Below are 21919 nucleotides of genomic sequence, written 5' to 3' on the forward strand. Positions count from 1 at the left end.
AAAAAAAAAAAAAGCAAATCAACCATTCCACCTACCAAACATCCTTCGGGATGGAATATTGCAGGAAAGGGCGCGACAGTCGGACAGGCTCTCCGGAAGTCTAAGCTCAACAGGTACGGTGAGAATGCACAGCTATGTGGTGGTATGAACAGCAAAATCTACAGACCAGAGCTCTCAGAATGGCTAAAAAAGGAAGAGCTGTCTTGGGAACCAGTTACAAATCATCAACTAATCAATAAGCAGGGCGTGGTGGTGCATGCTTTTAATCCCAGCACTCGGGAGGCAGAGGCAGGCGGGTCTCTGAGTTCGAGGCCAGCCTGTTCTACATAGTGAGTTCCAGGACAGCCAGGGCTACACAGAGAAACTCTGTCTCGTAAAAACCAAAACCAAACCAAACCAAACCAAACAAACAAACAAACAAACAAACCAGGTGCTACCTATTTAGCCCACTCACTCATTCAGGTCACATCTGCATCAGCTGTGACTTTCTTAGACATTGGGCAAACAGGACCAAAGGTGAAGAGCTACACCTGGCATACTTCAAAACACGACTGCTCCTAATTCTGCAACACCACTCACACTTAGATAAAGATGGCACTGAACTTTCCATTAAGTTATGACCGAAGACCCCCCCAGTCACAGATACAGGATGGGTGAGAGTTAGCGAGCCATGTTTGGGACAGAGAACATGATCAATAATATAGCTGGCTCAAGTCTTGAGTTGTGGAAGTTGACTCACTAGAGGCTTTCTGGAGAGAGGATTTGGCATCCAACCCCAGTGAAGGTCTCTGCTAAAAAATAATAATAATAAAAAAAAAATTAAAAAAAAAAATCAAAGTCAATTTCTGCAATCAGGTGAGGCCAGATTGTGGACTATCCTGTGAGCCACTAGGTCCCAAATCTTCCATCACACTGATCTTTCCAACGTCTAAAAAAAATGCGAGGTTATTGTTTGAGACTCAGACAACCAAACAGAATGTGCAACAACCCCTGACGGCTACACAGACGGACATGATAAACCCAAGATAGCTACAAACAGACCCATGTGGGAGACACAAACATGTAATCTGCATCAGATGGATCTCAGGGGAGGACTGTGCTATTGTGGTTATGTAGGAAACTGTCCTAGAAGGAGACACATGCCATAGCGTGGTAACAGGAAACCACTGCCATCTACAAGCTTGTTTCAGAGTTTCACATACTTCTGGAAACAATTCACACAATCGTGCACACGCGCGCACACACACACACACACACACACACTCACTCTTTACCTCATTTAAAAAAAAATAAAATGTTATCTGTTAGTAAACACAGTTGAAAGACTACTGGTATTCATGACGCCAGCCTGTTAGTCTTTCTATAGGACTTAAACCATCTTGTCAGAGACCAATAGCAGAAATTTAGTAATTTTAATGTTTACTTTTAAAAACCAGTTTTAAATGTCAAGCTCCATAAACTAAACTATAGCAGAACCCAAGGGACACGGGGGTGGAGCTCTTGCATACTTTGCACAGAGTGCTCAAGGGCTGTCTCAAACAGAATGGCTTTGATGTCCCATTCCCATGTGGCTTGAGCTACATCTATTTAAAGGACAAGCAATTCCATATGGGTGGCTGCAGGGGAAGTGTGTGGGGGTGCATAGCCTGCCTGAGAGCTGGTAGGGCAGCTTTGCCTGTGCGCCCTCTGCTACAGGCTGGAATACACCTAACATACCAAGAGCCAAGGTTAGCCTTGAAAACATTCCCAATAACTCCTAGACAAGGCTAGTCCTGAAGCACTGACTCTAGGCTGGCACAGCCCGTATAAACCCCTGAGTTGCAGGCTTGGCAGTCCTTGCTCCTCACTAATTAGGAAAGGACAGTGCTTAATCAATGCTTCAGAGTTTTATCCCCGGGTTTCCATTAGATTTTAATTATGTTTATTTTTCCTTTCATGAATAAAACACTTCCAGACATTTTCAAAAATACTGAAGACTTGAAAACATCAAGAAGGCTAGAGTGGGCTCCTCGGAAATATCTTGGAATTCATTGTTGTAAATATCTTAATAGAAAACAGATAAAGTAGAGAAACTTCAGGAAGCTAAAAAAGCTGGTCCTGATATATGGTGTCTTTCATATGCAAAATAACCCTAGGTAGATGGGGGTGGGGGGAAGGTACCTCACAGCCTACAGCCCTCCCTCATGTTCCACCCAGTCCCCACACAAGCCAAGGACCAGCCAAGAAAGTGGGGTGCCACAAAGCCAGTGCCTGAAAAGGTGAGGGGTGGAGAGACACTCTGGGGGTCCTAGTGTCAGAGTGTGACACAGCCAGGCCCAGCTACCTCAAATGAAAAGTTCTGAGAGGATCTGCGTGAGGGGCTACATGTCTTTCCAGAAACCCCGCCAACCGTGCTGGCTCTTACCTTCACAAATCCTGTCCAATCGCTGCCGCTTGACTTTGTGCTTATCCACAAGGGCCATTCTTTATCGAACTTTGCAACTCTCTGATTCAAAAGGCAAAGCAGTCCGCTAAGAACTTAGGGGAATTCGCAGGAGTCTGCGTGCATTGCGCCACTATGAACCCTGAAACAAGGAGAAAAGAAGCCTTAACTCTCTGGAGACCTCCAGGACACAGGCCAACAGGTCATTCATGACTTCCTGTCGCTTTCTAAGTAAGAGGGGACCTGCTGTCTGGCATGTGGTGCTTGCTCTCCTCCCAAAACATGGGTGGAGGCTGCTCCACTCGAGCCTTAGCAATCTCCTGTTTTCTACCCTGCATCAGTTAGAAAGCAAGCAGGCACAGAGAGGGACGTTTGCCACACATTGCTGACAACAGCAAATGCCAGTGTATGGGCCTTTCAACTATGGACACCAATTGCAAACCAACTTCAATTATTTCAACTCCAAGGCCAGAGACCAAGAGACAGCTAGCTGGATCCACCATTTATTTCTCAGAACCACAAAAGCTCTGCACAACTAGGAGACAGCCTCACAGACAGCTCTGGAACACTAGGCTGAAGGTAGGTCCTAAGTGCGCAGTGGAACCATGCACACTCTGGCTACCTCCACAGAGGCTCTCTGGAGGCCTGCACTGGGCAGTCTTTACAGTTGCTTCCTTCCCATGAAGGACTTGCAGGAGCCACACACCAAAAAAAAAAACCACAACGCAGAGCGGCACAGCACAACGCAACACAAGCCCCCTGCTACACTGTGTAAGAATGGGCCTGCCCATGCCATCTTCTAGAACCTTCCTCAGATGTAGAGGGGGCTGCAAGGGGGGGCTTTTAATCCCACATGCCTCAGCTGGTAATTCTGGTTGAGCAGTGGCTGTTAAGCCTTCTCACGCTGACTCGGGATCAGAGGAGGAAGGGCCTGGCTCACATATGCTAGGATCCAAAGAACCCTGTCTCCTTAAGCACCAGCTCACAAATTACCAGGCCGGGCTCCACTGATTCTCTCCTTCAGAACTGCAGCCTGTCAATCACCGTGAGAAGAGTGGGGACCCATTTTTCTGGTCTCCCGTTCTTCACTACAAAACTTCACAACAGGTATTGTTTTAAATCTAACAGCAATCCATGTGTACACACACGTGTGCACGCACACATGCACACGGGGCTGTGCTCAGCCAGCAGGCGAATTGTGCAGAGAAGAGGTCAGAAAATTAAGGGTTAAGAGAAACCTGGTGGTGTATGGGCGTCAATTATGCTGAATGCTAGGAGTTCCTTTATCAAGGGTCCAGGCACAGATCTGACTACTAAAAGGTAGGCAAGTTCAATTTGGCTAGAAAAGCATCCTAAAGATTTATAGCAATGATTATGTGAACTTGAGGAAAGGGAGAGATAGGAAAAGCACAGTTTCTAACCATAAATAACTATCAAACTATCCAAAAGGACACCAAACTCTAACACAGGCAACTGCCTAAAACAAGCCAGTCGCCACAGGTACAGAAGTATAGAACTCTGGCGGCCTTGTTCCTGGGCTCTTTCATGAAGGCAGCCAGCCATGTGTGAACAAATTCCTGACTCCAGGAAAAATGGAGATGGGATAGAAGAACCAAGACCTACAAATGTCAGCCACAAATGCACATCAGAAAGCCTACGCTAGCTCTTTTACTTTGTTAAGGCTGGGGCTCCAATGTCCACACAACGACAATGAGACACCTCCTAAGACTCTGGTATGAAAACCCAAGCCTCATTATCTACCTCATCCAAAGGACAAGCTAATATCTGTGAAGGGCTACGGAGATAAAAACCGCCAGAGTTATGATCGGCAGCAGGACTGGCTTTGCAGTCTCCTCCTCTAGTGAGGCGTAATCATTCTTTTTGCTTTCCTTTGAATTTTAATTTGTATAATTAGACGGCTTCTTGAAAAATTGGTAAGTAGGATCTTGATCATGCAATCAAGAGTGTTCCGCCAACAGCTTACACAAATGTCTTCTCTTCATCTTAGACTGTCATTGATTCCCATGCCTGGCTTTTCTGTGGTTCATCCGTGGAGTCCGGGGCAGACTCTGAGGGGAAGTAGCCACCCATCATATCAGCAGCGAATACAGACTTCAGCTGGAACAGCCAGTATGAGTTTTGACACATAACTACCACCCTCTCCCACCATATTTCTGCTTCAAAAGGGGAGGATAGGTGGGACAAAAGATGTTTTTCTCCTTTTCCCTCCCAAGAAGTAAGCTATTTATGAAGATTAACACAGCCACTGCACAAATGTCAGGGACAAACACACCTTGTAGTGGACCTATGCATGGTGGCCCACACTGCACCAGCCATACTGGCTCTGGGATCCTAGACAATCAATCACAAAGAGATGTGATTAGGTTTGTCATGAAAACTAACTTTGCCCTTTAAGTCAGTCCTTCCTCTCAAGTCATAAGCTTCCAGCCAAAGCAATTTCTCAGCTATTGTTATCATTAGTCAAAATGTTCAACAAAAATACTAAAGTATACAGCAGGGCGGGCAAAAGAGGCAGTTCCTCTATCTTTGCTGGAATCAGAACTGGAATCATGATAGTAGGAAAGGCAGGGGTTCCGTCCTGGAGACTGGGGCTCTGTGCTTATGAAGCAGGAAAGGCATTCCTTGGATGCCACCACATCTATGACAGATAGAGGAGAGAGAATGTGCATGAGCCTCTAGGAAGTGCTCTCTCAAATGCAGGTAACGTTCAAAGTCAAGAGGAAAGTGGGGTCTTCTCATGGAGGAGGATAAAGGGGAAACGGCATGAAGCTCAACCTCACAGGAAAGAGCCAGAGGAACCCCAACCCAGAGATAAAAGCCCCCTGAAAATCGGAATGGACCAAAGTGAAATGTAATTTACAGCAGTCTTCCCACACGGAGGCGCTGTTCTCCACAGCTTCAGTTACTCTGGGTATATTCAGGTCTGAACAGCATTACATTTCATTTAAAGCCCACCATTTCAAGTTATACATGGTTTAGAGCACGTGGAGCCCTGGTTATGTCCCAGCAGGGGCTAGAAACCCCCTGACGTCTTGCGTATCCACACTGTATATGCCACCTGACCATTAGTAACTCAGTAGCTCACTTTGGATTATCCAGTGGATCCTTACAGTGTTGAAATCCATGTTACAGTAACTAGTTTGCTTAATGCTCAAAGAACAAGAATCACAACATTGGCAATTTGGTTATGCTAAGCAAAGCCAAAAGCTGCTCCTGTGAGTGGGAAGGTGAGCGCAGCGCTCATCACAGGTGCGTGCACATACGGGAGGAAACCCACATTTCATACAATGAGAAATCTCTACTTATCGGCACTTACTGCAGGTCTTGGGACCTGTCAGCCAGGAAGGAGGAAGTAATAATGTAAGCTATAGATCTTTGGATAAGAAAGCCCAACAGGCAGCTACAGGGTGTGGTGTACTGTTTGATAGCAGTGTCAAAGAGATTTGAGAAAAGGACAAAAATGAAGAGCAACCCATTTTAAAATTATCCATCTTGACATTAAACATCCATGATTAAAAGCAAAAGAAACCACTTGTCCAAGTTTGGGTGGATAAGCATTTTCTACCATTGCGACCAACCTCTTTGCCAAACCAAACCAGCATGAAGTTATATCAAGAAAACCCAAGTCAGTCCTCAACAATTGTTAACAAAAGGGTCTCTCTGTTTCTCCATTCTAGTTCAGACTCTGCAAAGACTAGGTCTAGGGGAACTGCAGAGCAGGTATGCATCTTCAATGGGGTGTCTCAAAACAAGATGCTTCTAGAACTCATCCAAGGCCTCCTTTTAAGGGACTCTACTCATGCTAATGAAGAAAGATCTCAAGTTTTGCAACAGTTTAAAAGGATTCATTATCATTGTAGTTAAGTGGACACACCTCATTGTTAATCACAAACTAGGTTCAGATTTAAAGCCCCAGTGGGGGGAGGGGGAGATCTAACAGAAAAGGATCCCTATACCCAGGGGTGTGTAGCCATACTGGGCCCCTCCTTTACAAGGCCTTCTTGTATACATAACCCAGGTGAGGCACAGGGAGGACCTTGGACCTGTCTAGGAAAAGCAAGGACCCTGCTGTTAATGAGGCCTAACACCTGCCCGACTCCTTGTCTGAACCCAGGAAAAAAAAAAAAGCCACCTGTATAAGGAAGCCATTCCACGGGCTTCAGGAGCCAAGCACAACCGAGGGGTTCGTATCTTGGGAAGAGAGCTATGGGGAGCTTTCAGAGAGCCAGGGAACTATGGGCAGACTGCAGGCATGACTGCAGGGGAGTAACGGCCAGACACTGGGGCTGCTAAACAAAATTACTAAGTTTGCAAAGAAATATATATATATATGTTTTTCGAGACAGGGTTTCTCTGTATAGCTCTGGCTGTCCTGGAACTCACTTTGTAGACCAGGCTGTCCTCGAACTCAGAAATCATCCTGCCTCTGCCTCCTCAGTGCTGGGATTAAAGGCGTGCACCATTTCTAAAGTGATTCCTATAGACAAAATGTTTGTGTGTTCCCCGAATCCTTCCATGTTTGAAGCAGTCCCTCAACATGTACCACTCTCTTGAGCCTTCTGAGCTCCCATAACCTGGAATGATTGACAGCTGCCACTCCCTGAGCACATAATAGATTCTGCAAATGTCCCTGATTCCTTTGTTTTCCAGTGTGGGTTAGGGACTGGGAAGAGAAGACCTCCCTTTACCAGAGTCCCCCATTCAGGTCCTAGAAGTACCCTAAAAGAACCACATCCTGAGATATGCACAAAGTTTCACTCATAGACAGGCCAGTCCACCATCCAGTAACAACAGGAAGCTGTTCTCCAGGGAATGCCCTGCAGCCCAATGCCGCAGGGTGACCTATCCGGTCACTCCTTGGTCACGTCCTCTCAGTTGGTTAGAGCCCCATCCTCTATCCCCTAAAGCACACGTACTTGGGATGCACACACAGGTCGCTCGGTGCTTCAGCCATGGCCTCTTTCCAACCGGCATAGCTCCAGAACACCAAAGAATGGGAATTTACAAAGGTGCCTGCCCCCAGCCCCACCACTGATTCCACCCTAGAAAAATAAAATCGCATACTGTGTGACCACATTGACTCAACGAGACTAATCCAGTTCAGAGTGTGCCTCTGTCAGGGGTTTCACAGAATCTAGAGGGTATATGTTGGTGGTAGAGAGCTGGCCTCTGTTAATTTGTATATGGCCCTGGGTTTGAAATGCAACAAGTTAAGAGAGGAAAAAAAAAAAGTTACACCGTTTGTAAATCCAAAGAAACGGCTGTACTGTGTCTTGGAAATCCACCAGGCCAGAGGTGAACCAGTTGAGGTAGTAGGCCCATGGGGTGGGGAGTGGGGAGGGATTAACTTAAAAACCCTGATTTTCGCTGGGCAAGGTGGCACACACCTTTAATCCCAGCACTTGGGAGGCAGAGGCAGGAGGATTTCTGAGTTTGAGGTCAGATTGGTCTACAGAGTGAGTTCCAGGACAGCTAGGGCTATACAGAGAAACCCTGTCTCAAAAAAACAAAAAACAAAACCAAGACAAACAAACAAAACATGATTTTCCTGGAATAAGCAAGTGGTGTGGTCCTACTTTGAGCTGGGACTCTTAGCCCATACAAATACATTCCTAGCGTTAAATGTGAGCCTCAAGACTTCTGCATATTTTTCGCTTGCTAAAAGTGATAAACAAGGCATGGGAACTTAAGCAGAAAGATCCTTTCATGGTCCTAATTGGCTGTTTTATTTGGGTCATGTTGGGAATCCAGCGTGGGTCGTCACACTCTACAGAGACTCTCTAGAATTTTCACACATTTTAAAAGCCCTTGTCCTCCAAATATGCCTTGAAAATAAATATTTTAGTTAATAATAGAGGCAGAACAGAGAGGGACAGAAGCAAACACGCAAATGTCCATTCAAATTAAAGAGGCATAGAATGATGGTGTGTACTCAAGGCTGCTTAGGCCGAGGAGTCCCTCGCTACCTCTTCACCGCCTAGGCGTGGGATGTGTGCTCTGGGGCCAAAGAGCCTGTCTGTGTAGTGGAATGCGATCTGTCATCTCATCTTCTATGGGACAGAATAGCTTGTCCCCGTTGCAAGAGAAATTTCAGGAGTATTTTCATTTGACCAAGTAGAGAATGCCACCAACAGAAGAAAGCATACACAATATTGGAAGTTCCAACAGAATGTAGGCAGAGCGTCACCATAAAGCTGTTGGGTGGGGGTGATGACCCAGTGCCCCCAGTGATCACTGTGGGCAGAGTCCATGGCCTGTGACAAAAATGTACAGTGTATTTCCCAGGGTTCAGTGATATGTCCAAGCACAGGTAGAATGGCCGCCAGCAGCCCGGGCCTGAGAGTTAGACCAATAAGACCCACCAGGCCATGCATCTTCGACAACATGGAAATTACAGGATAGACACAAGAGGCACACTAGATAATATGTCACTATATTTTAATAAATAGTGAACACGGACTGGAGAGATGGCTCAGCAGTTAAGAACACTGACTGCTCTTCCAGAGGTCCTGAATTCAATTTCCAGAAACCACATGATGGCTCACAACCATCTGTAATGGGATCGGATACTCTTCTCTGGTATGTCTGAAGACAGCTACAGTGTACTCATATAAATAAAATAAATCTTTAGGGCTGGTGAGATGGCTCAGTGGGTAAGAGCACCCGACCGCTCTTCCGAAGGTCCAGATTTCAAATCCCAGCAACCACATGGTGGCTCATAACCATCCGTAACAAGATCTGATGCCCTCTTCTGGAGTGTCTGAAGACAGCTACAGTGTACTCATACAAATAAAATAAATAAATCTAAAAAAATAAATAAGTAAATAAATAAATCTTTTAAAAAAAAGTGAACACAAGTCTAATGAAATAACAAAATAAAACAAATAGTTATTGTTAAACTTGAACTATTTGCCTATGGAAAAATTACTAGTTCTAATATAACTTCAATTTAGTTAAAGTGAACACGTATGAAGCCATAATCTATGTCTAGTAAAAGCAATTTTAGAGGTTAGTTACAAATTACAGCAATAAAACATTTTTTAAAAGTCCTAAAATCTTGATTTGTTTTTGTTTTAAACACACCTGCCTCTTGACTTTAGTTTGACCCCACACAAGCCCCTGACTCTGTACTGTCAGTCCAATTTGGCAGCATCCTGCCCCATAAGAGACCTCAGTGGGTTACCTCTTGACATGGTGAGGCCCAAAACACATGTCTCAGTACCTGCATCTTACAGCCTACACCTGCTCATCACCAAAGCAATGGAAAACAGGACCAGTCCCACCCTACTCCTGCCCTGTGGCATGGGAAGCATTGTCCCCAGCAATGAGGCTTTGGATCCAGCAGAGGGCGCTGCTCACCCTGCCTGGACGTCACCACACTGTGAAGGCTGGATAGCTTTGCCTGGGTCTCAAATGTGAACTCCTTTAAGAACCCAGAGAAAATGTCAAATCCCCTTGATGGAAAGGCCTGGGCACTGTGTGTCTCAGGAAGCAAGAGAGGCAGAAGGCACCTGGCCTCCCTTTCTAGTCATGGATGCTGAATGGTGGGATGTGACTAGCAAAGAAAAGAGTACTGTGCCAAACCCTCCCCATTGTCTTACACCTCCCCTGATAGCCAAGGTCCCCCTTCCATAGGGCAGGCTAAGGAAAGGTGGTCCGAGAGGCGGTGAGTTTCCTGACCCACAGTGTGAGGTTTTTGTCCCACAAAGGGGCACGAACTGCCCTAAGGGGTAATTTTCCTTTATGCTTGCAATTCTCATTCAGAGATATGTGAACCCTGGTGATGGATGATGGGACAGGATTTAAGACAGAATAAATAGGAGGGTATACAGGTCTCCAAAAGCCTGATAGAGTTTCCATCAGACTGAAACTGGGGAGGGGGGGGCCTTACGCACACAATCGAGCAATTGTTCCTTGACCCTAAGGTCCCTTTGTTGTAAGACTTCAGAGTACATGCCCTTCCCCCCAGAGCAGACACTAAGCAGGAGGAACGAAAGTAAAAAGGGTTTCCCATTTAAACATAATTTCTATCTTAGTAATTTATTTTGGGGAGGAGCATATTCAACCAGACCTGTGGGAGGCAAAGAACAGCTTTCAGGAGTTGGGCTCTCTCCTTCCCACCATTTGGGTCCTGAGTTTAAACTCTGGATGTCAAGCTTGGTGGCAAGTACCTCCCTCCCTGGCCTGGATTTCCCAAGTTTAGATAGGGGGGGCCTAAAGCCAGCAGAGTCTCCATCTGCCTAACCCACCAGCTTTCCAGTCAGGAGCCACGGAATGACGCAGGAAAGGAGTGTGCTTTAACCTAGTGATGTTAGAGGAGCGACACCATGCTCCGCCTAACCCCAGATACTCCATGGGACAACATTCTCTGACCATTACTTCAAACACAGTTACTGTGGCAACAGGATACCACTTAGTGCACACAGCTATTTCTTGATTATGATATGGCATACTTAGTTTTTAGTAAGAATGTTCCAAAATGTGGGAGGTGCCAAATGGGCCTCGAGGAGCCCCCAATTCCATCTCCATACAACCTGCCATCTCCTTTGCCACGACTCTTACATCACCAAGTGGCTAAAGAGAGAAAAACAAGGACCATCTAGGAGGGGTTTTGAATTTGCAGTTGTCCTGCTGGAATGACAGCTATGTCTTTAGAAAGGCCTCTTGAAGGATTTTTCTCTGCTCTTCCCTTATTCTAAAGGGACAGTAAGAGAAAGCCTTAGTCCTTAATGCTCACCCTATCTGCCTGGTGGCTATGTCAACCCAGTGAAAGATGCCTGCCTTCTCCAGTCACCAACTCAAGTTTCACCAAGAGCAGGGCCCACAGCCATGTGTAGTTCCCAGAGCCCACTGGCTGCCTGAAATCCCAACGCCAAAGAAAAGTCAAGTCTCTGCCACAGGAACAGGAAGGAGCAAAGAAACGGGAAGCATTCGACTGGGCTACAGGACCAACATCCCAGGTGTGTGAGGGTGGGAAGAGAGTACTTCCTCTCTCACCTTGACACCTGGCTCGGGGGTTGGCCTGGGGACCTGGATAAGGTGGAAAAACCTCAAAATTTAGGAGGAAGAACAATCCAATGGGAAGCAGACACACAGCCCTGCTTCTGGGAAGCAGGGTGTTGGCCAGAGGCGGGGCGCATGCCAGAGGGCAGGCTTCCTCTTGGAGGACCTGGCTTATCCAGGGATAAGGACCTACTCATCTATCCAGCCCCTTGCAGATTCAGCCAGACCCAGAAGTTGCGCATGCAAAGGAGAACGGGGAGAAATAAAATCTGCATCTTAGCTTAATGACCAAATCCTTCCTCTGGCTGAGGCAGAACCCAATTTCTCAATAAATTGCAAAACAAAACAAAACAAACAAACAAAAAACAGAACCTGAGCTCCTGGGGTGAGGAGATGGCTCAGGGGTTAAGAGCACTGAGCTGTTATAGAGAAGGAGGAGGGTTCAGCTCCCAGTACTCATATGGTGGGCCTCTGTGTCTCAGTTCTAGAGGATCTAATGCCCTCTCCAACATCCATAGGTACCAGGCATGTATGTGCATACATATATTATCCACGCATGCCTGTGTGCACACAAACACATATGAAATAATAATGATGATGATAATAATTTTTTTAAAAAAGAGAGAGAGAGAGACCTTGTGGCTAGACCACCATTTAAGAGTTCTGTGAGATGGAGAGTTTGTAAAGCAAAGCCCTGCTTTTCAAATTATTTACAAACGAAACTTTTATTACAGAGAATACTGAAGTTCCTGGCCCTTTGGGGACCCCTCATGGGCTGGCATCCGCACCCTTTTGCGATATCTGCTTGGAGGATATCTTGCGATATCTGCCATGCTTCTAGCATGGCCTTGTTCTTGCTGTCACTCTGGGGATGTCCTATGGAGAGGTCTGAGCAATCAAGCATCAGTGGGGACCAGGGTCAGTATCCAGGCTGCACTACCATAGGTCTCTGTGGCAGAACACCCTAGCCACAGGCACCCAGTTAAGCTGGGCAGATTCTGACCCCAGAAAATGAAGATGGCCAGGCTTTGTGGTTTAAATCTCTACATTCTGAGGTAATTTGTCACACAGCAATAAATAAATAACAGAACCCTTTATGCAACCCATCAAATTTACTATGGTCACTGATAGAGTGCAGTTCAACAGAAGACACAAAGCCACGAATCCATTCGTGATGCATGACACCAAGCTCCACACTGGAGCTACAGGCTGGAGAACACTACCAGACCTACCTGAGGCTGTAAATCCCAGCAGCTGTGCTAACGTTAGGTCTGTGATTTAACTATCCACTCTGTGAGCTCCTGGGGTAACCTATGCTGCTCACATCAGCAATACCAAGCAGCCCCAAGATTGGAACATCTGTTGCTATTTTCACTTACCCCACCCAGACACTTCAAATAAATTCCAGGGCTACACTCCACACATACACGGTTAAGTAAGGCACCGAGGTCTCCACACTTACTCATGCGCACCCATAAGTCTGGGGGACATTAGAAACTTCTATCAGAGCCTGGGCCCCACATTAAGAAGGTGTCTCTCAGGCCACCCTCTGCACGATAATTTGCTGGGTAAACAGGGCCTCTGGCTGAACAACACCTATTAGCAAATATGAGCTCCTCCCAGAGTCAGAAGGTACAGGTAAACCCCTCAAGGCAGTCCCTAAGTCTGCAGTCCCAGATATAGCTGGTTCTTATGACAAGAAACCACTAAGTGTGAGCTTAGAGATGCTGAAATCCCCACCTGAAACCCAGGAAGAACACAGAAGCTGCAAGGCCAGATGTGACCACATGTGCAAAAGAAAAGCTATGTGACCACATTCATGAGAGGAATGTGTGCCTAGAGTAATGCAATCAAGAGCCTCAAGGCCTGTGTGGCCTTCATGACGTCATGGGGCATGGCATCCCTGAAGCCTACTCCCCTCCTAAGTCAACTCAACAGCTGGCTGCCTTCACATAACCAGACTTAATAAGACCAGCTCACCCACTGTCCCAGGAACAGCTCTGCTGCAAAAGCTTATTGGAGCAAAAGCCTGGAAGCAATGGAGGGAGTGTGATCCATCCCAGGGGACCAGGTGGGAAGCACAACACCCTGTGGCTTAGGACCACTCAAAGGCCATGATCCCTAGAGCCCACTGGACTGGTTTGAGAAGGCATTGACAGAAAGACAAAGAAAGGCCAGGGGGACACAGACCCGATGTGAGCAGAGCTCGCTCTCTCTCTGAAGAACAAGATTGTGGGAGAGGGGGGGAAACTCCCAGCAGTTGTTGGAATGCTTTACACAGGCAAGCATTCCTTTTAAAGCTCAGTGTGCAGACACACCTCCAAGTGGGTCCGGTGCTCAGTCACACGTGTGCAATAGCAGCCCATCAGACTCTGTGCTGATGAACTTCACACCTAAGACCACCAACAGAACCACCATCTGGGTCTTACTATCAGTCCTCTAGCTGAGCCTCCCAAATCTCAGATGTTTGCAAACATAGGCATCTAAACCCTACCCCAGAATTCTAAGAGTAGGCTACTGATTTAAGTAAGGTTTAAGTAAGGGCAGGGAACAGGGTAGGAAAGGGCAGCACTTGCTGTTCAAGGCTCGTTCCCTATTTTACAGAAGTTTTTTTTTTTTTTTTAAAACAGCTCATTTTTCAGAAAGGCTAAGAACCAGCTCTATCTTCTAAAGTTCTGACAGCAGCCTAGTGCTATAAACTCTTGTGTGCTCAGGACCTCTAAAGTAGGTCACTCTCAGATCCACCAGGGTCCCAGATCCCGGGCCACACCCTTGCACATAGAGTTCTGGGAGCCCATATTATCATCTGTGTTTGTCACTCTGCAGTCTACCCCACTGTGGAAAAAACTAGTATCCCTCTATTCAGCTTTGGGGCATAGAACACTATGGGGACACAGGTCAGACCCCAAGCTCCACACAAGACACAGCAGGGCAGAAGCCAGGCTGCGGGAAGGGTTAAATGGGTTTTAAGAACAAAATGGATGAAAATGGCTTCAATACAACTTGATGAGGTCAGCGAGTATGGAGGCCTAATGACAGTTGTAAGAAAAAACATCTGGCGGTGTCAAAAGGTCGGCAGGAAGTGAGTGGGGCTTATATGGCTCTGATTGGCTGGACTGATACTCCTAGAAAGAGACACACATGGCTTAACTTAGCCCTAGAGGGCCAACAAAACCCCTTTCAATTGTCCTCTGACCAGCTCCGCCTCTGGGGTCCCCTGTCTGGGATCCTGACAGGCAAACAGTCTTTGTTCACCCACAGAGGGTCACTGGGTCTAAAGCCGTCTAAAGCAGTAGTCTTCAGAGGGTGTGGCAAATGGCAGGTGTGCCCTCCCTCCTGGGCCCCAGGATCTCTTAGCTTCATTTTGTCCTGGAACATGCTTGGGTCACTCCACTAGCACATACTTCAATAAATCCATCCCCATGAAAACCAAAACAAGAGCTTCCTTTGGAATAACAGGAAGTGCTGGTACACAGCATGGCTTAAAATAGGGTTCATTTTATCTGCTGACAAAGCCGTGGCCTCAGAGCTAGCTCACCTCTTGGGGCTCTAGCAAGAACCCAGGCTGTCCCCCCAGGGCTCAGGGGGCCTGGTCTTTGTTATGATCAACCCTGGCCCATCTCGTTTCCTGTTCATAAGCCCCAAAACCGGCCTCATGGGAAACAGGACCAGCCCTGCCGCAGGGATCAGGTCTGGTGCGTTCCATAAGCTGTGAGGCTTGCTCGTATCCACAAGCAAGACCCACAGGCCTTTGGAATCAGCAAGCGTTCTCTCTGGATTCTTAGTTTTTACGTAAGCCGAGGCAGAGATGGAAACAGGTCTCTGTGGACGTGACCAACATGCAATGGGTACATGGAAAGGCCAGGCTGGCAGACAGGAATGGTTTCCATTTTTCCCAAGGGCACTCGATTTAAGGGATACAAGCACTAAGAAACCCCAACGAAACACTGAAACCCTTCCACTGGCAGCCTGAACACCCCCCAGAACACGACTGGAGCTCTGCAAGGTGCTCCCTTGCAGAACTTTGTGTGTGTTCCTGCCTTCAGCCCAACTGCCTAATCCTCTCAACGGTCTTCTGCATTTATAAAATTTCTTTTAATTTGTAAAGGAGGGTAGGGAGGAACAGGGTCTCAATCCATTGCTAAGCATGACCTTGAATTCCTAACCTTCCAGACCACCAGGATTATAGGCACATTTTCCATTTATGCAGCACTGAGATCGAACTCGAGGCTTAGTAGATGCAAGGCAAGCGAGCACTCTACCAACTGAGCTACAGTGTCAGCCCCGTTATCTTTCTGAAAGCCAAAGACCTCACAGAGCATGAATCCTCTCAGTAATGTGAGGCCACGACACACATATACAGAGAATCAACTGCATCACCAAAGTCAATGCTCAAAGTTCAGAAGGATTCTATGTTTCTTTACTAGTAAGAAAGGAAAAGATTTGGGTTGTAGAGATGGCTCAGTGGTTAAGAGCACTGGCTGTTCTTTCAAAAGGACAGGGGCTTGTTCCCAGCACTCACATGGTAGTTCACAACCACCTGTAATTCTAGTTTCAAGAGTTTCTGGACTCTGAGGGCACTGTATGTCACTGACATATATTCATACATACATACACGTTAGACATGCAGACATACATCACACACATGCAGACAAAATACTCATATACATGAAACAAAAATAAAATGTAGAAAGAAAAGAGATTTTATACACAGAGGTTCACAGTATCACCTGTCTGAGCATTGGGTCATTTAAAAAAAAAAAAGCAAAAGCCGGGCGTGGTGACGCACGCCTTTAATCCCAGCACTTGGGAGACAGAGGTAGGTGGATTTCTGAGTTCGAGGCCAGCCTAGTCTACAGAGTGAGTTCCAGGACAGCCAGGTTTACACAGAGAAACCCTGTCTCGAAAAACAAAACAAAACAAAAATGAGGTGGTGGGTGGATGGATAGATAAAGACGTGCATGCAGGCGGACAGTGCGTGCAACACAGAGCCAGACGTTGGCAGATGCCGGTGGTTTCTTCTACTGGATTATACAGGAAGACAACTACAGAAAGCTACATAAAAGATAACAGAATTTCATATCAGGCAAGTGGAAAATTGTCTGTAGAAATGGAGGGGGGAGAGGGAGGGAGGGGGAGAGAGAACATGAATGAAAAAACGAATGAACAAGCTGCAGGAGTCTAAGCCAGAGCATTCTGGGGAAATTTTGCTTGGATCCAAGAAATGCCAGCACCTATTCTGATTCACACAGATCCTGCTGGACCCATCAGAAGGAAGGAGCCGAATCAGGTACCGTCACACCTTTCCAAAATCAGGGTCTGACCTTGACCTTGGGAGCAACCATCTATGAGTTAAAGATATGGGGTAGTGGCTTGCAGGGTGTTGCCAGCCTTTGTCTCTGCTGTGGGGGCAGAAAAGAGTGTGCATTTGGAAGACTGTATAGGGCTTGACTTTGCTGATCTTTTCTTTGAGACACCGAGACCGAGACAGAAAACAGGCTCATCTTTGGGACTTCACAGTTCACTAGTGAGTTCAGCAAACCACAACACAAAGCCTGTTCCCCTTAGGGATCATCTCTCCCAGGGAAAGATCCAAGATGTCAGGCCTCATCTTAGGAACTTGTGGGGTGGGTGGATGTGAACATACCCCTCAGTGGTTCTCTGAAGGAACACTCTGGAGGCTGGACTATGTGGCTGTGCATTGGATCCACACAAACACTCCACATGGCACTTATTTTAAGGCACCACCAGCTATTTTTACCCTCCCCAGAAACACTGCAAAGGGAATCCACACAGGAAAACAAAGACGGCAAGCCTCTTGAGCTACTCCACTTCACACTTCCACTGAATCACCATGGAACACACACTGTCTGCTCCTGTGTCTCAGGGACAAATCTCACAAACAAGTCACAGGGGATCGAATCAAAGAAAAGTCAAGAATCAAAAAAAAAAAAAAAAAAAAGAAAAGCTTTTAAATGACAACACCATTTCTCCCCAGCAGCCACGATACTCCATGAGCAGTGTTTGGTGCCAAGTCTGTGGCTAACAGGATGCTACTGGACAGAGTGCCTGTGCTTACGCTTCAGGAGGTCCAGAGACTCCATCTCACCTCTGCCTACAGTTACGCGGGATACTCCTATGGAAGAGATGCTAGAGCACCACGTGGGCAGACCGGGACCAGGAGGAGACAGGAAGCTGTAAGGAGGGGTCTTAGAGGAGTACATTAGTTTTATAGTGTCATATAAACCAAACTAACCCACTTTCCCACAGGGGACATATAAAGCTTGGTCCAGGACTAATCTACCCGAGGAAAGGGAAGGGAAGAAGGGCACGTAGTGTGACATCTGTGTATGATTTATGCTGTTCTGGAATCTTCTAGCTGGCCCAGGAGGTATGCCTGGGGGAACCTCACAGCCAGCCCTATTAGACCCTGGTCTTGCAATGCTGGCCTCTGACTGGACTCCTGCAGAGGCCAACAGCCCTGGTATGTATCATCTCATTTATACTAAAAACATCCTCCTGGAGCCAATCCAACACACTGAGCACACTGAGCTCAACTAAGGCCTTACCAGGATCTGGTCATGTGGTAGGGCTCAGCAGCTCACTGTAGCAAACATTTTATTCCTCTGCTGGGTTTTTTTTGTTGTTGTTTTTGTTTTTTTTTTTTAAAAAAAAAAAAAAGCTTGCTGATGGCCCATGGGTGGAGCATCTGGCAACTGGAGAGGCTCAGGAGCACTTTCTGAGGCAGTGAACAGTTCTCACCTCTAGCTCATTTAATAGCCACTCTGCCCCCACCCCCACCCCCTCCAACAGCCTGTGGGCAACAGGTGTGGCTATAAGAACATTCCAGAGCCCAAAGAGCCCAGTGCATCTCAAATGTACTCACTTCCTCTCCAGAGGTTTAAGAAGTGGGTGTTGCTACCCTATTAGGACGGTGGGGGTGGGGGTGAGGGTGAGGACCCTAACCTCAGCGGGCCAGTTGTGTCTAGGGTTAACGGGACCCATACTCTCACGGGTTTCAGTTCATTTACTTGGAATGTGAAGATGAAGGGCCTCACACAATTGCAGAGGCAAAAGTGGGTAAGCCTGAAGCAGAGGGAAGCTAGTACACAGGGGTCAAGCTGAAGCTGGGGTTCTCTATCCTGAGTTCTAGACAGCTAGAAGGAGTGGTGATCCTGAACTGGAAGGTTCACGGGTACTCTCAGAACCCCTACAGTGTATTTAATCAAAGGAGGCCATCTTTGTCTTTTAATTACAGACAATGCAAAATAAATAGCGCTGTTGGGAGACTATGGGGAAGATTTGCTTTTTAAAAAAATATAGCAGGGCAGGAGTTTGTGACACAGACCAGGCCCCTTAGCGTCTATAAACAATGCTTTCACAAAGAAACAAACCTGCCCATCTATGGGCTGAGTAGCTGGATCTGTTGGTGAGGCTCTAGCCCTGTAAGCATGTATCCATGCTTTGATTCCCAGAAGAGCCAGGTGTGGTTGGTGGCATGCCCTGGAAAGCTCAGGAAAATGTGTGGATTCCTGGGTCAACCAGCCAACCAGCCTAGCCTGCTTGGTAAGTTCCAGGCCAATGAGAGAGACCTTATCTCAAAGGGGAAGGGGTGGGCCTAGGGGTGGGGCTTCGGAACAAAACCTGAAAGGCTGTCCTCTTGGCTCAACACATACTCGGGAACGAACATGAATGAACAAACCAAAGAGAGCGCACACACACACACACACACACACACACACACACACACACACACCCTCTCCCTCCCAAATAAAACCTGTGAAATGGGGAAAGTGCCATTATTTTTGCGAAACTGTTAGGAAGACTCTGGGAACAGACGCAGCTCTTCATACAGTGGAGTTCCTCATGAAGCCCACCAGAGCACTTAGTTCTGGCGCCTACGCATGCCTGGCCTCAGGAAAGGGCCTCTGAGGGGCTGAGTTCAGATCGCTTTTTTGAACCAGGCCCCTGCAAGGTCACTCCCAGACAGGACAATCAGACCCTTTGGGAGGGTCCTGGGGAGCAGTGCTCAGCCTTGACCAGCTGCCCTGACAGACCTTAGCTGCCATGGCCCCCCTATGCTGCACAGCATCCACTAGCCCCAGCAAGAAAGACCTACAAGCTACCTCAGCCACATGGTCACCCTCTACAGAAAGCTTGCTGGAAGGCTAAAGTTATTCTGGGCACTCTTTGAAGAAATCTAGATTAGGGTTTATCTGCAAGCTACATCTGTAAACACACCATATGGTCCATCCCAACCCCAAAGAGGAACAAGCATTCGTTCACTGCCTCTGCATTTACCAGGGGAAGAAACGAATGGAGCACGCTAGGCCACCTAAGAGGACAAAGCCTCAACACAGCAATCCATATAACATCTCCTTACACACAACATCCCTTACACAGAACTTCCTAGTTCTTCTCAATAAGCACAAAGACCAATTTCTTACCCTTTGGCTTCTGTTGAGTAGAAAAAATTAATTGCCACATAAAACTGCTGATTCCTACCAAGTGAAGCTATACAATTCATCAACTCACAGGGCACGCAAACTCAATAGGGGTTTAGCTGTATCACCTGAAATAGTGTGGTGTTTTCCGCGGATGATGTTTTAGGAGGAAAGTTTTGTGAATTCATTCAGATGGGACAAACTTCCAAGGTAAACAAAGACATGAGGTGGTGAGAGCTTCCCTGTGTGCTTGCCAGAGCCTTCTCTGACAAAGAAACCCTAGGGTGGGGTGGGGGACTCATTTCCAACAGTCACCGGCCCCTTCCCAGGCTGCAGCATCGCCCTGCCCAGGGATGCTAAGGTGACCCAATTCTCAACCCCCTAACTGTATGGTTTCCTTTCTATAAAATCCAATTTCTTAAAATGCATAGAAAGTGAACCTCTGCCAACAGCTTGTCTTATTTTCTGCAAGGGTCATGAACTTGTAAACAAATCACACAGTTCAGGACATTTAAGCAGGGAGCACCTCAAGAGAGAGGACCAAATGACAGGTACAGAAGGGGCAGGTGGTATCATGCTCTCTGAGGACAGAGTGTCATCTTTATTAGACTAGATATACCTCATTTTGTGGACTCTTTCTCTCTGCCCCATGGTTAAGGTGCTAGTGGGCCATTCTGCAGAGCATTCTTCTCATGTGAATAAGGCCAAACACGAGGACCCATTCCATTCTCTCTTTCCAGTTATGGTGAAAGACTAGGGGTTAGCTCCTGGTAGGCAACAGATAGGGAGAGGGTCTGCCATGTCTAAGGTAATAAAGTGATGAATCTCCAAGAAGGCCAGCTTCTTCTTCAACTTCCTGACTTCAGACCAAAGCTTGGCAACTTTTGTCTCCCACCAGCTGGGCTCCAGTTGATGGACTGGTTCAGCAACTCCGAGGCTGGATCGGTGGGTGTCTTATGCAGTTGCAGACCACCCTCTGTATCTTCAGACTGGGCAACCCTATATGTGGCGAGGAAAACTGCTAGGCTCTAACCCCAGCTCTCAAGAAGAGACCAGGGGTCCCTCTTGGTGTCACAGAGGGTCTTTTTCTCTGTGTCAGCTGCATGAGTGTTTCCTTGTCCCCCAGTAAATGTCTTTCTTCAAATGTCAGTTCTGTCTACAGTGTTGTGAGATTTGCTCTGCTGCTGCAACCTGCTGCATTTGGGATTCTTCCTGCCTTTTCATTCTTTTAACTGGCAGGAAAAAAAAAAAAAAAAAACCCAGAACCTGAATCAGATTGTACTGTATCATTTGGAACAGAACAGTCCCCAATTTCCCAACTTAGCAATGCAAGCCTCTGAAGAAAGTAAATGGTTCCAATTGAAGGTAGGCCAGCTGTTAAGTCCAACAAGTGAAGAACCACAACAAGATAGATAGCATGATGGGTGCCATGCTTGCGGTAGACCCTGTGCATGAGTTTTTAAAAAGTAGGAAGTAGGCATTCATGCATGACATGGTCTACAAGTTGAGATGGGAGGAAAATCACGGGAGTTTCTCCTTCATATGGGTTCTGGGGACTGAACTCAAGATCTTCAGACTTTGTGGCAAGCACCTTTACCTACTGAGCTACCTAACCACCCTCTTGTTAATTAAAAAATTTACTACATTTATTTATGGGGTGAATGTGCATATACCCACATGGAGGTCATAGGATACCTTGCTAAAAGGATTTTCTACCACATGCCATGTGGGCTCTAGGAACCCAACTCCCATCACCTTTTCCCACAGAGCTGTCTCCCCAGTCCCCCTGGATCCTGTGAGCCTCGTAAGTAGAGTGGGAACAACCCATCTTGGGTTTCCCTGTGGTCACAGCTACTACCGCATGCTGATTTTTCCCATCTCTAGCTACTCCAATTTGTCCCTTTGTCAACCTTGCCTCCCTCTGAAGGTGGGAGGTAGGGATTCTGCCTAGGGCCATAGGAAGCGGGATGAAGAATGAGCCCTTTCTGGTTTAGTTGCTTACCTCAAAGACAGTTTTGTTCTTTTCTTC

At 46.9% G+C, this 21919-nt stretch overlaps 1 protein-coding gene across 5 annotated transcripts in view; it reads right to left on the reverse strand.

The window, feature by feature from the left end:
• Window positions 1–21919, reverse strand: part of Ctbp2 (C-terminal binding protein 2) — a 142035-nt gene that overhangs the window by 39148 nt on the left and 80968 nt on the right. For 4 of the 5 annotated variants that reach the window (XM_021207963.1, XM_029535222.1, XM_029535225.1 and 1 more), the window contains exon 3: window positions 2405–2564. The exons of the other annotated variant lie outside the window; for it this stretch is intronic. In XM_021207963.1, the coding sequence (XP_021063622.1) occupies window positions 2405–2462 (58 nt within the window). In that variant the 5' untranslated portion in view covers window positions 2463–2564. The remainder of the gene's footprint in view (window positions 1–2404; window positions 2565–21919) is intronic. 5 annotated transcript variants of the gene reach the window in all.

The sequence above is a fragment of the Mus pahari genome, chromosome 1 (assembly GCF_900095145.1).
Source record: "Mus pahari chromosome 1, PAHARI_EIJ_v1.1, whole genome shotgun sequence".
NCBI lineage: Eukaryota > Metazoa > Chordata > Mammalia > Rodentia > Muridae > Mus > Mus pahari.